The 16,051-nt window shown below is 39.0% G+C and overlaps 2 protein-coding genes and 1 long non-coding RNA gene across 9 annotated transcripts in view; 2 read left to right on the plus strand and 1 right to left on the minus strand.

Annotated features, from left to right (window-relative positions):
- The window catches only part of LOC137983076 (vesicular glutamate transporter 2-like), a 63,543-nt gene extending 58,509 nt beyond the window's left edge, over positions 1–5,034 (minus strand). Inside the window, exon 1 of the mRNA XM_068830260.1 lies at positions 4,744–5,034. The gene's annotated coding sequence lies outside the window, so the exon portion shown is untranslated. The remainder of the gene's footprint in view (positions 1–4,743) is intronic.
- Positions 1–10,028, plus strand: part of LOC137983075 (uncharacterized) — a 40,752-nt gene extending 30,724 nt beyond the window's left edge. For 6 of the 7 annotated variants that reach the window (XM_068830254.1, XM_068830255.1, XM_068830252.1 and 3 more), the window contains 10 exons: positions 625–676; positions 1,134–1,596; positions 2,133–2,243; positions 2,695–2,888; positions 3,035–3,157; positions 3,515–3,585; positions 4,156–4,196; positions 6,709–6,805; positions 7,152–7,250; positions 7,466–10,028. In XM_068830254.1, coding sequence (XP_068686355.1) covers positions 625–676; positions 1,134–1,596; positions 2,133–2,243; positions 2,695–2,888; positions 3,035–3,157; positions 3,515–3,585; positions 4,156–4,196; positions 6,709–6,805; positions 7,152–7,250; positions 7,466–7,550 — 1,336 coding nt within the window. In that variant the 3' untranslated portion in view covers positions 7,551–10,028. Of the gene's footprint in view, positions 1–624; positions 677–1,133; positions 1,597–2,132; positions 2,244–2,694; positions 2,889–3,034; positions 3,158–3,514; positions 3,586–4,155; positions 4,197–6,708; positions 6,806–7,151; positions 7,252–7,465 lie in introns of all 7 variants that reach the window. The other variant, XM_068830258.1, reaches the window with a different exon arrangement.
- Positions 10,029–11,135: 1,107 nt separating this feature from the next.
- On the plus strand, positions 11,136–16,022 carry LOC137983915 (uncharacterized). The gene is made up of 3 exons (XR_011119055.1): positions 11,136–11,393; positions 13,225–13,320; positions 15,936–16,022. It is a non-coding gene; the product is annotated as an uncharacterized lncRNA (long non-coding RNA).
- The last annotated feature ends 29 nt before the right edge of the window (positions 16,023–16,051 follow it).

A 16,051-nucleotide genomic window follows, 5' to 3' on the forward strand; every position in this document is an offset into this window, starting at 1 on the left:
ACAAGTATGTTTTCTTCATTAGAGATGATAAGTATAAAAATCTGGGAGACACTTGACTGTCCTGGCACGCGAAATGTTTATCTTCCGGTTGCCGCCCGCGTCTCGAAAACGCACGTGCTTGAGCTCCCTAATAAATAGGGAGCTTACACTTTGTCGGGGACTAGTGTTCTGCGATTTTTGCGATTTTTTGCAAAATTCGCAATTTTCGCATTTCCTTGCAAACCTGGACATATCTCGAAGCTTCAGCACACGCGTTTTGGAGATGCGGACGGCAACCGGAGGAGGAAATTTCGCGTGCCAGGACAGTGGTGCCTCCCAGATTTTTATACTAATCATTTCTAATGGGGAAAAGATCTTGGCAATGTAAATGTGATTGTGTGAAAATAACTTAAAAGGGGAAACAGCTTACTTCCGGTAGGCGTCCGCGTCTCAAAAACGCGCGTGCTTAACCTTGCTCCTTGCTCCGAGAGGTTTTTCTCCGGTTTTTTCCTCTCCAGAAAAAACAACACTGCCAAATCCCAATTCGATCCGAAAAGCACGGACACATGTTGAACGAGCTCCTGAGCCCTCTTAAGGTGTTCCGTGGGTAAACAAATTACATTTACAATTTTTTTCTTCTTGTAGTAGAGACAGTGAGTCTTCGGCAACAACATTGGAAGAAGTAAACGAAAACAGGGTAACCCATTTAAATTGGTGTAATTTAATTTAGAATATTATTTCAAACGAAATGGTCCTACATCTTTCTCCTACTGTTTCACAATTTTCCAGAACGTATGCACAGAGTAGACCCAATGTATACCTAATATGTTCTCACCCATCATTCAAATATACCGTGCGATAGAGGCAGCGTCGATTACAACCAGATGAACGAAAGTCAATCTTTGTTGTCCTTAAGTATTCACTGCGCACAATGCTTCACGACAAAGTAAGAAATAAAACAGTGAGAGCAGCTTCCTGATCACGCTTGTGGTTTAAGTTTTGAGATACTGATTTTGTGCCATGAATACGATGAGAAATTGGAAGGTTTGAGTCCAGTTAGGAACCCTCGGAATTTTTTTCCGATTATTCCCGAATATATCCCCAAGTACAACGACTACAACAAGACTATCTGTAATTTACACAATCATTTTCAGGAACCAAATCACTATCAATCAATAACAGAGATTTTCGAAATGAATTTTAACTACGGATACAACGCAGACGACGAAAAGAACTTACAGGATGGAAATCCCCTGAATTTAAAATCTCACCAGGAGAACAAGCCTTACGAATACAACCATCTGCACGAGAATAATCTGGAAAAACGAAAAACAGGACAGAAAAAGAAACAAATCGAGCTTGTCAAACCAACTGAAGTGGGAGAAATCGATTTGGGATCTGGACTTGGAACGGTTCCTAACCATGTGTATTCCCACTTAATTCACGGCGATTCGTTCATGAAGAAGCAGTGCAAGTGGGAAATTTCTCGAAGCAGGCTAAAGCTAGAAAAGACGATACGCTGTGGGCAATTTGGACCTGTTAAGAAAGGCTTTGCTTTGAACGTTGACGGGAGCGGAGCCTGGGTGCCGGTGGCAGTCCAAATTTCAAACGACCAGAGTAAGTTTATCCGACAACGATACTTCACTTTTGTTTTAGCTTGGTAATTTTGGGTGCGTGAGATTCATGAAGATATACCACAATATGTCAATTTTGCTTGCTGTTAGTGAGTTCTCTACAATAGTGCAGAGGTGATCAAAATAACGATTCAAGGGTAGTTGTAATCTTAAAACAGCGTCAAGGGGCGAAGACTTTAACACTAATCAAAATGGATCCTGTAAAGGTACACAAATTCAATTACTGTACAATTTTTGAACGCCCCTTTGTTTTTTATACTATATATAAAGTAAAACTAAAATTGAGGAATTTATACGTTTATGAAAATTATTTCTAGGCATAAAATATGAAAAAAAAAAAAAAAACAGGCTAGTCAGTGACTCACCAACCAAGCTAAGAAAACTTTCCTGTGAAATAAAGTAAGTGTAACGGATATATAGCTAAAGGCTAAAATTAGTTTGTCGAATCTTTCACACGATAATCAACATTTTCGAGAGTAAACATTATCTTAACGAATTCGTAAAACGTTCTTTATACAGGTGATGCGATTGACCTATATCGAAAAGATTTGCTCTCTGAACTTAAGATGATGGAGGCTCTCACAGCACATAATCACGTGATACAGTTATTGGCCTGCATAACTGAATCAGGTATTGCGAAGAAATCTTGTCTCCTAGATTTATCTCCAGCTTCTTTCTGGCTCATTTAGTTTTTGGTTTCTCCTCCATAAAAGCTTTCATTTCATGTGCAAAATTCGGGAATCACTGAAATGACGCTACTCGTTTGCGACCAACGAGCAGTGGCAGCTCCACGAAGTGACTATCGAAAGAATCCAGATCGAATAAGAATTTGAAAATGACTTTTTTTCTGTAAAAGAAAAAAACCGGAGGAAAGGTGAACCAACGATAAACACCCTGTCTGAGCCGAATTTTCTCACTACGTCTTCCGGCTCTTGCTCCTGCCCTCTGTCGATCTTGGAAAATGATGAGTTTACTCTAAAGTCTTGACCAGATTTCCAGTAAGTTAAGCTAGCTGGCTGTACTAAAAGCCAGAAAGCACAGGGTTTTTCTAATGAAGGGACTTTTTCTATTTCATCTGCAGAGCCTCTCTGTGTAATCACAGAGTTTACACCTTATGGAGACTTGTTGGGTTTCCTAAGAAAGAAACGAGGCTTAGAGGACGATTACTGCAACATAGAGCGCCTTGCCCTACCGAAACGAAGTGTTACGTCACATCAATTAATGCAGTTTGCTTGGGAGATAGCTGATGGAATGGCTCATCTGAGCTCAGCAAAGGTTTGCCAACAAAAGAAATCACATTTACTTGCAGACAGCTTTATAATGAATTGCAGAACAAAATGTGTCTATCCTACCGGTAAAATAAACCATTGGTGCCAGCTTTAAAACACGACTGTTTTTTCCCTTCTTTTGACGGCATTTAGATAATTCACCGCGATTTGGCGGCCAGAAATGTTCTGTTGGGTGAAAATCTGACGTGCAAGATAACAGACTTTGGGATGACCCGAGACATCCGAGTACAGGACATGTTCCAGAAACAAAGTGGGGTAAGAGCGAGTCATTTTATCAAAGAATAAATGGTTGACTAATAAAACAGCTATCTGAGTAATACACCGAAGGACGGTCATTATTGGTGACATTGAAGGCATTATACTTTGTAAACAACAACGATACTTTTGTCAGTGGCTGCAATGAATAAAGAAGCATACGGTTTCCCTTTGGTCAGCCTGGGAGCAGGTACGAAGACCCCAGTGTTCAAATTATATGCGGCAGGCTTTCACGGATAGCGTATCTGCACAAAGAACCACAGAATTTATGGCATTATCTATCTGTTACTCATATGTGCTGCATTATGTTAATATTCAAATCATTGCTACATGAAGGGAAAAACGTTTGTCTTCTAGGGCCATATACCCATGAAATGGACAGCTCTTGAGGCTTTGCTTGACGGAGTCTACACCACCAAAAGCGATGTGTGAGTTTCAACTTTCTTTTAGCAAAAGCTCACTCTTTCAAAGGGGCAGAAAAGCAGAATGCAGACTTGGACTTAGACTGGGAGTTTAATTCATTACTGTGCATGAATCTCGTTATAAGAATAAATTTGGCGACAGTTATCCACGTGCGTAAGGCAAAATTCCTACAATCAATGGCAGCTGTATTGACTGCGTTTTAGAAACTCTTTAAACGTTATTTGAGAGTGCGAGTACAGTCAAATTCGTAGTCTTCATCGCACTAGCGTGCCTACCAGGCGTTTTTGTGAGGAAAGCGCACTTCCCAACTAAAAGTGAGGTTAGAATGGGGCAGGAGCAGCTAGGAGAAAAAAAGGAGGGGTCGATTCGTGAGGCAAGGAAGGAAAATGAAAATGAGAATGAAACAAATATTAGCTGACTAGATGTGGAGCGAACCGATCCAAAAAAGGAACTGATACGTCATTAAGTATATATCTTACTTCTTCTTAAGCATTGTCCGTGCTGCACCAATAATTACAGGGAAGAAGGCGCTTATGAAAAGTGTTTGATGGGATTTTTTTGCGGTTTATTTCTAGATGGAGCTTTGGGGTTGTCTTGTTTGAGATAGCCACCATGGGTAAGTAGGCAGATCGAACCATAGTTCGAAACGTATTATTATTTGAACAAGGCCACGGTTAATAAAAAGATCTAACAGTGGCGCTCGCCAGGCGTATTTTATCTATTATTGAGCCGATGTCGTAAGTTATTTGATCGAGGAACAAAAATTCAACAGTTAAGTTGAAAATATCGCAAAACCCAGCTGATCAAGACAAAAGCAAGCACAGATAGCCACAACCACAAATTAAAGAAGTTTTCAGGTTGTGTTGTTGAACTCAGTATGCTAAAATACTTCGCCCACCTTTTACCTGATGCAACCCAGCTTGCTCATTAAGCTAAAATACGCGCTTAAACACTCATAATACTCATTATGTACTTTCAGTTATTGGCTGGCAGCGCCGATGGAATTGAAATGTGATCCATAAGTAAATTCAAATCAATTAATTGTATTTCATACTCAATAGCCTTTTAGGCTCAGGCTTCCATCGCTTTGATCAATCACTGACCACGAACTGACATTTGAAAGTAATCTAACTTACTACAGAAACAACTGACAACAAGCATACCTGCTGCTATCCAGATATTTTTCCATCGCCTCGCCACTGATATAAATTCTTTTTAACATCTGTCTTGCTTTATTCAGCCACTTGTGGTCCGTGCCATTCCTGCCAGTGTTATTATATCATTCTGGACTTTCGAGAAGTACAACAGCATTCTCAGCATCATTCTCTTGAGATAATTCACAATATTCATTGTATCATGTGGCCAATAACAACCTCATCCGGGATGAGACGTTGTTGCGTAGTGCTCTGCATTTCATCTACAAAGAAAATACTGAACACTTAAAAGCAAGGCACTTTGACTTTCACGTGGAATTCACGTGATGAACTTTAGCACATCAACAAAACAACGAAAGGACAAACCTATGCTTGGAATAGAATTCGACAATGAAACAATTTATGTTACCATTTTTTATCTAAACAACGCTGGTGACGCTGGTCGACGGAAAGTAAAACTGCGGTTAACGTGCTACGTTGGAAACGTTTAAGAACAAGGTTCGCAACTGAAGGATGCATCTCGATAGCCTTAGCTCTCCACAAGAGAATAAAGAAACAAAATGAAACCTTCATCGTACGTATCGCATTCCCCATGTCCCCCTCGACAACCATTGGAAGAGCGAACAATGAGATGGTTCATTCATTTCTAAGCTCATCGTTCGTACGGTAATGTTAAAGAAGCTGTTCAAAGAGGATCAAAATTTTGAATCCTATTAACATTTGCAGTGGTAGCTTTTCTCTTAAACAACATTACCAGAGCGCAAGTTGTCAAAGCTTTGTCCAGATTCTCTGATTATGCCTAAGCACTCAGGCTTACAGTAAAAGTTTAAAAACTTATTTCAATCCTACTAGAAGAATGCGGCACCTACGTAAGTTGATTCTACTTTCTTAAACTTATTAATAATTCATGAGATCAAAAGCCTATCAAAAATGGATAAATTCGTCACGTTCGTGACTTCAGATACCCAACGAAAACCTAAATGAAGACCACACGTGTTTTGGATATCGTATCCAAACCACACATTCTTTTCATCTGATTCCTCATTGGATATCAAGATTTACGCATTTAGTTTCTCAGTCTGTGGAACCTATGATGAAACACTCGCACTCGTTTTTGATATATTACTTCAAATGTCCTTTAACACTGTTAAAAGTGTTCTTAATTTCTAAAGTAGAACTGTAAAGAAGTTTTTAATTTGAAAAAACTCCACGAATTTCTGTGACCTTTCGAAGGAGGCAAAAGCCGAAGTAAGTTTGGTTAATGACCGAGATAGAGAGAAGTCACAAATATCTTTCCGTGCAAAAGAGTCTTTGAAAGCACTGATGCACAGCAGTTTGTGAAATTAATTCACAAGGTCACAGACAACCGACGATTTAACTGAGTATAGAGACGCTTCTTCGCCAATTTACCCAAGAAAATAGGAAGATTTTGAAGAAAAAAAACTCTTGCACATGGCGCGGAAAGGCCGGACATCATTAATATTCATATGACTAATCATCGCATTAGCATAAAAGTGACGCACTGAAGCGCGAAATTTGAAAGCGACAAACTACATTTTTAAAAGAAATGGCGCCAGAAATGGGCAAACGCCCAACTTTAATTTTCATTCTAAAAGCATCTCGGTTGTAAAAGTCCTAACTTGTAGGCTGCAAAATGAAGACCAGATTACACTTATTTTATCGAGACGCTCGGGAGATGGACACGACTTGTAAAAACTATTAGAAATTTGAGTTAAAATGCGAGTGATTTTTCAGCCATTCGATATGACAACTCAAAAAATTTCTTGTTTGTGGTCCAACTTTTTTATGAACTTGTTAGGTGCACTATCGCGGGTTTTCCTTAGTTCAGCGGCAGAGCATCCCTACTAGTAATCGAAAGTCAAAGTTCAATTCGACTCCAGTTCGGAGCACGCGGATTTCTTACGAGTATGCCCGAAGTGAAGTCGATAAGTTTTGATCTTTTCCTTTTCGTAGGAGGCGTACCTTATCCTAACGTGGAAGTTTTAGACCTGATACATAGATTGGCATCTGGTTACCGGATGGAAAAACCAAGCCATGTTTCTGATGGAGTGTGAGTTAAACTAGTTTTCTTTCTTGTAACATCTACACTAATTTTCCAATCAGTACCAGTAAGAGCAACTTGAAAGAGAGGTCACATAATTGTTGGAAGTAAACAAAACGTATCGAGTTTCAATTATGGGGAATTCAGAGACTGAGAAGAGGTGTCTCTCTCAAATATGAGAAAAAGAGTTTAACAGTCCGGAAATTATCGGCCGTATTCATTGAGTCGCATTACAAGGAGAGGCCTTAACGACGAAAAGCCCTCAATATTATAGGTACATTAAACGTTGTAACACCAAATGATCAAAGTCGTTTTTGCCTAGACTGAAAACAGACGTAATTTATCTATATCCCAGATACGATGTGATGCTGTCATGTTGGGATGAAGATCCAGATAGCCGACCCACATTTCGTCAGTTGCAAAACATCATAAATCAACTTGACAAGGAAAAAAAGGTACTTTATGAACAATGAATATTCACAAGACAACTATCGTTAGTCCTTTTAAAGTCACCAAAACTTGTGGGAGCTGGGAAGTGTGGCACTATATTAGTTTAATTGGAGCAAGAGTGAATTGGTTCATTTGTAGCATGGCAACCATACAGAAGTCAATAACATGCACACATTCATGTGATTCCAATGAAGACTAAAGTTATCTGATCGCATTTTTAGGATTGCATCAACCTCAGAAAATACAACGGGAAGCTCTACGAAGAAGTACAAACGTGATCAAGATAGAGTTTATCGCTTCCTGAGGCTGCAGAAGAACAATCCTTCCCCCAACGCCCAAAGAGGAGTTTTTATAGGAGGAATACCCTGAATTTACGAATTAAATAACTGTATTTCTGCTTGTTTAAAATAAGTAGGGAATTTGTTCACTTGGAAATGTTTTGTACCATTACTACTTCGTAGTGCTAATGTTAAAAAAATGTCTTACATTTGTATGTATGGTGTTAGTATCACTCAACTAGTGGACTAATGCTAATCCTGCATTTTAATTGGCTACGCTACTAGAGAACTATTAGTGATCGATAGTCCTCGAGTAGCGAAAAGAGTGACGCTTTCTTTCGTTTTATTCCCAAATAAATATTTCTTCAACTTGCACTTGCTAACTTTATTATTGCCTTTTCTGTCCGACAAGTTGGGTGATACTAAAATTATTAGACCCTTCGCCCTCAAGGGCCACGGGTCACGGGCTACGGGTCTAATTGTTAAACAGTCAATGATTAAGCTTTATGAAAATTATGGCCTTTGTATGTAGTGCGGCATCAAATTTTTATTTCGTTAAATCAAAAAGCAAATTGATTAGTCACAGTGAGAAAGAAATGTATAAAAAGTAGGAGTTAGTTGACAGCCATTTTAGTTTGGAATCCAATGCTTCACTGGTCCATATAAAAAGAACCCAATTCCCTTTGAGTCGTTTGCCCCGCAAGGGGTTCAAGCCACCCAACACATTTCTATTACCTCAACATTTTCCATTTCATCACCTAAAAGGTAAGATTTATTTATTTTCTTTATCATCTTTCAACTGAAACACGGGAGTGGGGCAGTTACCTAGAAATATTATAACGCATCCGCTGAAGAATATGTGGCTTTTCAATCGTAAACGGAGATCACCTAGAACTTTTTTGAACTCATCAAGTCAGATAAACTATTATATACCATATACAGAACATGAACAAAACCATTTAAAAATACTTAATTCTCGACTTGCCACATTTCTGATCTGTACAAACAAAACGATGAATTTTCAAAGCACCAAACCTTGCCACACCTTTTCCATTTCAACCTTGAATAAAAAGAAAAGACTGGTGTTTCAAAAATTTGCGGCTCATCGGAACTTCATAGAAACGAGCAGTCCTGGCCCCAGTTGTTCAAAAGGTGGATAACACTATCCACCGGATAAATCACTATCCATTGGATTGCGCAATTGGTTTCCCTGACTTATCCACCGGATAGTGATTTATCCGGCGGATAGCGCTATCTATCGTTTGAACAACTGGTCCCTGGGATGGAAAGGGTGCACAATGGGATAATGGTGACTTCCTGCTCCACTAAATATCTAGGGCAGAGTTGTTTGGATCAAGATTGGAAAATTAAGTAATAACTCTAGCTAGATACAAGAAAGCAGGCTACAAAAACGCAGTAGTTAGGTCCTTCGCATAGTACTATAAATTCTTCTACAGTTCAAATGTTAACTCAATTAGTATATCTATATTTATCTTGGATACCAACTTCTTATTTCTCTACTTTATCACACATTCAATTCACAAGTCAAATGTACTGTTCGTGGGGGATCTGCATGGGATTCGAAATGCCTCGACTACAGCAGGGAATCGTAAACACCCATTCAGATCTCCCGTTGACATTGTATCGATCCCTTTACACCATTTCGGGTTAAATACCAGGAAATCCAAAACTTTTCTTTGGCAATGGCAACAGCAAGCAATGGTACATCCAAAAAAAAGGACCTTTTGATATCTTCAAAATATGTATTTGAGTAGATAAAGAAAATCGAGACAATCGAAGGAATAAGTAGGAGCAGATTTTGGTTCAATTTAATGAGTTTAAACCTTTTTTACTAAATTGAATAACAGAGAGGTATAACACTTCTGTCCAGGAGCTTGTTGTAATGTCTGCTCTGTGAAATACAAGGTTTTCCTTTACAATGCTGTTAAAGCAGTAACTTCCGCGTATTGTATCTGGTAAGGTACTACATAAAGAACAAGTTGTCAACAAAATATATGCGTGAATTTCGATTTACATTAAATTAGGAAAATGTACATTCGGTTAGTCTGGCTTTATCTGTATTTTTATAATTGTACATAACATTTATGTGAATTCTCATCAATTTGTGGTAGTGCTAAGAAGAATGTAAACAGTCGATAGAGTGGTTTGTGACTTAGGTACCAGGCGCATACTGCCCAAACAATCAATTACATGTACCTTTGGCAAAGCTCAGGAACTAATTCCGTGCAAGTTGCATGATTTCTTCGCTTCTCTGAGCTTCACAATCCACGTCGGAATCCCTCTGATTGACAAAGTTTTTGAAAAATGCGAAAGGAGAACGATTTTAAGTAAATACATAACCGTTTCACGTGGTACATCATAGCACATATACCGTGTGCAATTTGATCTTTTACAAGTTTTGTGTTTTAAAATAGTGTTAAACATACGACAATCATTGTAAGGACTCTGTAAGGTTTCTAAAACATTAAATGATTTTTATAACATTATGGAGGTTTATTTCCTTTAGAAACATACGAAATGTCGTCGTATTGAGAAGACGTAACCATCTTTCCTAGTGTCTCCGCTTCGAAAGGCTAAGAAACAGAAGGAAAAAAGTATCCCCTAACGTGAAATCTGCAGCTCAAGAAATGAGTACCTCTGAACAAAATCCCTAATCCCTAATAGGGGAACCGCCCGGCTTAAGATTAACACTATGGAGGTTTGTTTCCTTTAGAAACATCGTATTGAGAGGACGTAACCATCTTTCTTGGTGTCTCTGCTTCGAAAGGCTAAGAAACTAACGTGAAATTTGCAGCTCAAGAAATGAGTACTTCTGAACAAAATCCCTAACTCCTAATAGGGGAACCGCCCGGCTTAAGACTAAAACTATGGAGGTTTGTTTCCTTTAGAAACATAGGAAATATAGTTGTATTGAGAGGACGTAACCATCTTTCTTGGTGTCTCGGCTTCGAAAGGCTAAGAAACTAACGTGAAATCTGCAGCTCAAGAAATGAGTACTTCTGAATAAAATCCCTAATAGGGGTCGCGGGAACCGCCCCGGCTTAAGATCAGGCAATAACCCTAGAGATTCATCAACTGTAGTTTTGCAATTTGGAAAGTTCTTGAAGAAGTCGAGTCATTTTTTCGATGGTAAGATCACAAATATCCTCAGACAGCAAATTGGCTGCCGATCTAAATAGTGCTAGGGATGATTTAACTACACAGGTAGATTGATCTCCTGATGGTATCTAATAATATCCTGACATGCATTACTTTTATTCCCGTTGGCCACGCAAACATGAAATCAGTCGTGTGTGAGTATTAAGCTCTCATTAAAACACATTAGCTGAAAAAAGAAACTAAAAATTCCTTTGGGGATTCGAATTAATTATTCGTTTATCACCTGAAGTGGGATAAGTTAGTTAAGGGAAAAATGCAAGGTTGTTCGGTGAACAAAAACAAAATCAGAGTTCGACGCTCAAAATGGTCACGGGGCTCTAAAATGGATCGCCATTCTTAGCTTAGCTTTCCTAAAGCGTTATTAAGTGATGAAGGCCAGACCACGGCCTCGCTGGCACGTTCCTCTGACCAACGACGTTTCTTGACAAGCAAAGCGCAAAGATAAATGAGTGTTGTGTTTCAATTAAGATCTTGATCCTGATACATCAATCAATAGTTACTAACTCATTGACGTTACTCCATTCGAGAGTCTTTTGAACTGTCACTTATTTCAAGAGTTTCGTGCGTCAGGCAAGCTCTACTTTAGCCCATCGACTCGTGATCACCACAAAGACCTCACGTGTTGAAAGTACATTTTGTCCATTTCTTGGAGATCTAATCTATTTTGAAAGCCGCGAACAAAATACGAGGTAAGTGTTTGCGTTTTAAAGTAGTAAAGCTGATTCGTATGTACAGCAGCTCTTTTCCGTAGAAGTCCGTATTCTACACTGGTATACGTGTCGCAATTCAAGTTGACAAGCTTCTTTAAGTGAAGTACTGCACGAAATTAAAAACTTGCCATTTAAATCGCTTGGTCAGCACATGATGTTTTGGAAGTTTACAGTAGCCATTTTTTGTTAGTTCGGTTTTCAATCATACGTTTCTTCACGAATGTACTGATTATAGCGTTAAGAGGATAGGCAGGGGATGCTTTCAGCAAAGCACATCTCCGTTTGTTCACAACTGTCAGTTTTTTTGTGGAGAGAGGAAGGCTGAGTTTGCGTTTAGCCAAAAATCAAAGAAACAACTTCTTTGCTTTCAACTTATTTTCGCCTGTTATGTACAGGTATCATACAACATGTAAAAACAGAGAGAAACGTTTAGAATAAGAGAATTTTCACGCTATTGTGACTAAGCAGAAGCTTGCCGTTTGCTATTTCACGCAAACGCAATGTTACGTAAATCTTTCTCTTAGCAACGTAATGGAACCAACAAAAGACAAACTCTCGAAGACCAAACAGTAATTTAAGAATTGTAATCACACAATCGGGCACCATGAAAAGGCGGTGAAAATAAATGCGTCAAAATCATCAGTGTAAAAGTAAACGTAGACCATATTATTTCTCCTTTACTCATATCACGCATATTCAAGTTATTCTTTAAGTAGCTCAACAAGAACGGGCCACTGAAAATGAAACGTCTATCCTTGAAACAACGGAATCACTACGAGATAGAATCCACAAAAAATAAATAGAGCATTTTCTTGTCTTTCGTTGAAGCATGGAAGCGAGTAAAGGTCAAGGTACAACAAGGAATACATAATGACCTGAGCGAAAACACCCTTAGTTATAAACTTATGGGAGAAAAAATTCTCCCTGATTCCCGAGCAACATTTCACAGTATTAGCGGGGTATTAGCATGATTTCTGAGTGATTCCTTTATATGAGAAGTCTTTTAACTTCAAATCCGAAATATGAGAAATTGAGAAAATGAGTCAAGTTAAAGCTCGAACAAACGACCCGCCTAAATTAAGCTTGGGAACATTTCCTCGTCATTTCCTCATACTATCAGTAGCCTATAACCACTGTCTTTTAAGACTTAACAGTAAGACCATATGATACGACCAGCCGTTAAATCATAAGTGTCATAGATTGCAAGTCTTGACTTCCCCTAACCAGATTCCACACCAAAGTACAGCAGCCCCGTAAACTGAAGTACTTCGTGTATTCTAGTACAATACATGATAATTTAATGACCCAATCACCACTGCAAATTCTTCCGGCACAATAATTTTCTTCACTTGTTCGCATATTTTGTTGCCTCACAATCTGTTTTCTTGAAAACCCGCTTTTGTTATCGGCTTTGTAAGACAGAAAAACTGATCAAAGTTTGGTCTACGATCGATATCGATTGAGGGTGCGTTCGATTGACCCTATTCCGGAATAAGAATGAATACGTGGAGTGATGAGTTAAAGCGGTATGTTTGGCAGTTTTAAGCAACATGGATAATAAAGATATGTTTAAAATAGCATTTTAGCAGGTGTTTTACAGTTTTAATGTGAATCTCCGCAAAAACGAAGGCTTTCTAACTTGTATCCCATTTATTTCTATTCCGGAATCCAATCAATCGAACGCACCCTAAGAAATTGGAATGAATGAGATACCGGGTTAACGGTATACTACTAATGAAAGGCAACCTTATCCAGCCATTTTTGGAAGTTAAGAGGGGCAGAAAACCTTTTTTTTTTCCTTCCTGTACAGAGAGACGTTTTAAAAATCAGACTGGGACTGAAATGAATTACTGCCGAGAGGCCAAACTTGCTTTGACCTGCTGTATCCTCGCTGTCATTGCAGGCCGTAAGTTTTTAGAAGGATTTTACATTAATCTTAAGAGTACAAGAGAGAGTTTTAAACTTGAAACTAACTTCGCTACTATATACAATCAAAGGAATGAAGTGATCTTCGCACTTAACTGGAGAATTTGAGCAATTGTCTCCCAAGTCACCTGAAAAAATCACGTGGTTCCAAAGGGATTTGAACCCATGACCTCTGTAATTCCTGTGAAAGGACTTGAAAAGAGACAATTGCTCAAATTGTCCAGTTAAGTGCGAAGATCACTTCACATCTTCGTCTATAACCCGCACTTCAAATATATTGAGTGTTACCGTCATTGTTGTCAGTTGCCTGATGATTGCCTCGTGTGAAGCATGAAACTCCGAGTAGCAATTAAATGAACGAGATGCTTCCGTGAAGCATACACTGGGTTGCCTGTGGTATGTGTTACAGAAAATCAGAAGGCACTGAATTGTGTGGTGTTGAACTACAGCATTCCAGTCTCCGAGAATAACAAATAAAAGAGAAGCGAAAACATTGGCTTCTGGGCTGACATGTTGATAATTTTCAAGTTCCCTTCTTTTCACCACAAGTTTAAGCGTGCCCTCTGAGCATCTGACAGCTTTGCTTGCTTTATGCAAAACATGAACATCATTCTAAAAGCTTATTCTACGCAAAAAGTAGGTTCTGGAGGTAATTTTGAGAGTAGAAATCAAGGTTACGCGGCAGACGGCAAATACAAACTCACGATTTAATTCAGTTAACACACCAGAAAGACACTAACCTCATTTTGTCAAGAAAATGCTTTACTATTGCCATAAAAACTATCCAGTTAAGCTCGCATATCATAAAACATGATGAATTCATAAAGGCCACATTTTCCAGCGAACAATTTTTTGAAACAAACAACATATTTGCTATTAGAGGCAAAAATTAACCCCTTCTATTTCTCATTACGTGCGTGAAGAGAAGAAACTCAATCGTGTAAAACATGCGCAATATTGCAACAAACTAAAAATCAGGATCAAGCCGTTTCCATGAAGAACCTTTTCCTTGAATAATGAAGCACAAAATACACGACAAGCTTTCTTTCAAATAATTCTTTGCTGTCACATTTCCAATTATTTTTTTTACCTGAAGACTGTGCAGAGTTGATCACAGATCCACGTAAGGTTTTTTCAGGTCTTTGTTGAACCCATAAGTTACCATAGAATTTTCCATTTGGTTTCAGTGTTCTACATAACAGCACACTTGGTAAAATATTATTTTAGAAATACAGCTCACTTTGATTTCGGCTCGACGGGCGATAGATTGTTGTCAAAGTCCATTACTCGTCGTTTTTGTGATTCCAGGTGTTGGTTTTCACCGCCTGCCTAGTTTATCCAACTGACTTTCCATTATTGAGCTCCATAAGGATATATTTTGTTTAAGGATCCACTAAAACGCCATTCGCCTTACATGACTTTCGACGCCATTGCAGGCTAAGTTAATGATTCTCCTGTGTCCACCAGAGAAATCTACGCATTTCAACTACCCTCTCGATCCTAAGAAAAGACGCGCAGAAGGCTCTATGCACAAAGACACCACTTACCAGGGGAGTGACAGGCAAGACTTTACCAACACCCCTTAGGGAGTCCCACGTAAATGACACACATTTAGTGATCAATCAGCCACATTGCCAGCATGGTTGTCCTGATAGTATAGTGGTCATCACACCCGACTAGTGATCAGGGGGACATGGGTTCAAATCCCGCTATGGCATTGCAAGCGCTTCAATGATTTTACGCGTGCGGATGTCGTGGATGTTCCTGTGGAGGATTCCCCAAGAGATATCTTGCATAGATGGTTTGTTATGGTTGATCAAATGTGAATAAACCGTCTGTTTCACCATTCTGATATGTCTTTTATTCTGGATCCGATAGTTCTACTTGTTTCGCCGATATAAACCGCGTCGCAGTGCGAGCATTTGATTTTGTATACACAGTTTTTTGTTAGGCATTGGTTAGTTCTTGTTGAAGAGCCGCACGTATCACAGGGATCTGGGCAGCATTGTTTTTCTTTGGGCGGCGTGAATATTCTCGACGATGAGGAGCCATTAATATAGTGGACTCTGATGTTATCTAGACCTGTCCGTTTTAAATATTGAATAAAGCGTTGAAAACGAAAGCCCATTCTCCATGTGCGTTCATAACTTAATCATGATATCATATACTGTAAAAATGAAAGGAATATGACATTTGAAGTTATAATAGAAAGTTTGGTCCGGAAGGTCGGGGCTGAGAGCACGCACCCTCCCGTGAAGGGTTTGGGCAATGTCATGTTGATGGCCAAACCAAACCGTTATAAAATAACTATTCAATCTGTTAATAATTCTTATTCGCGATGTCTGCTAACTTAAATCTAAAAACTGATCAGTGATAAAACAATTGGAGTTGTTGCAGGGGAAACGTTATGAGGGTGGGGTGGCAGGATTTTCTGTTCCCATTTATATAAACTGTAGAAACTATTAATTTTCAAGAAGTGCTTGTGATCTGTAGGCCTAACGGATGACGGAAAACGCAACAACAAGTTTTCTTAGCTTTGCTGTTTGTTTCCTTGGTTAAATTGATATTTTGTGTGTGTCTGTGTGTTTCTTTTAGAACATCCTGACACTAAGTTCACCAAAGAACCCACCAGTCCACTAAGTGCCGATGTGGGCTCCGACGTCGAATTCTACTGGAGGTTTTCTTTGCCGTCGGTTCGGAAGATCGTTCGC

The sequence above is a fragment of the Montipora foliosa genome, chromosome 13, assembly GCF_036669935.1.
Source record: "Montipora foliosa isolate CH-2021 chromosome 13, ASM3666993v2, whole genome shotgun sequence".
In the NCBI taxonomy this organism is placed as follows: Eukaryota; Metazoa; Cnidaria; class Anthozoa; order Scleractinia; family Acroporidae; genus Montipora; species Montipora foliosa.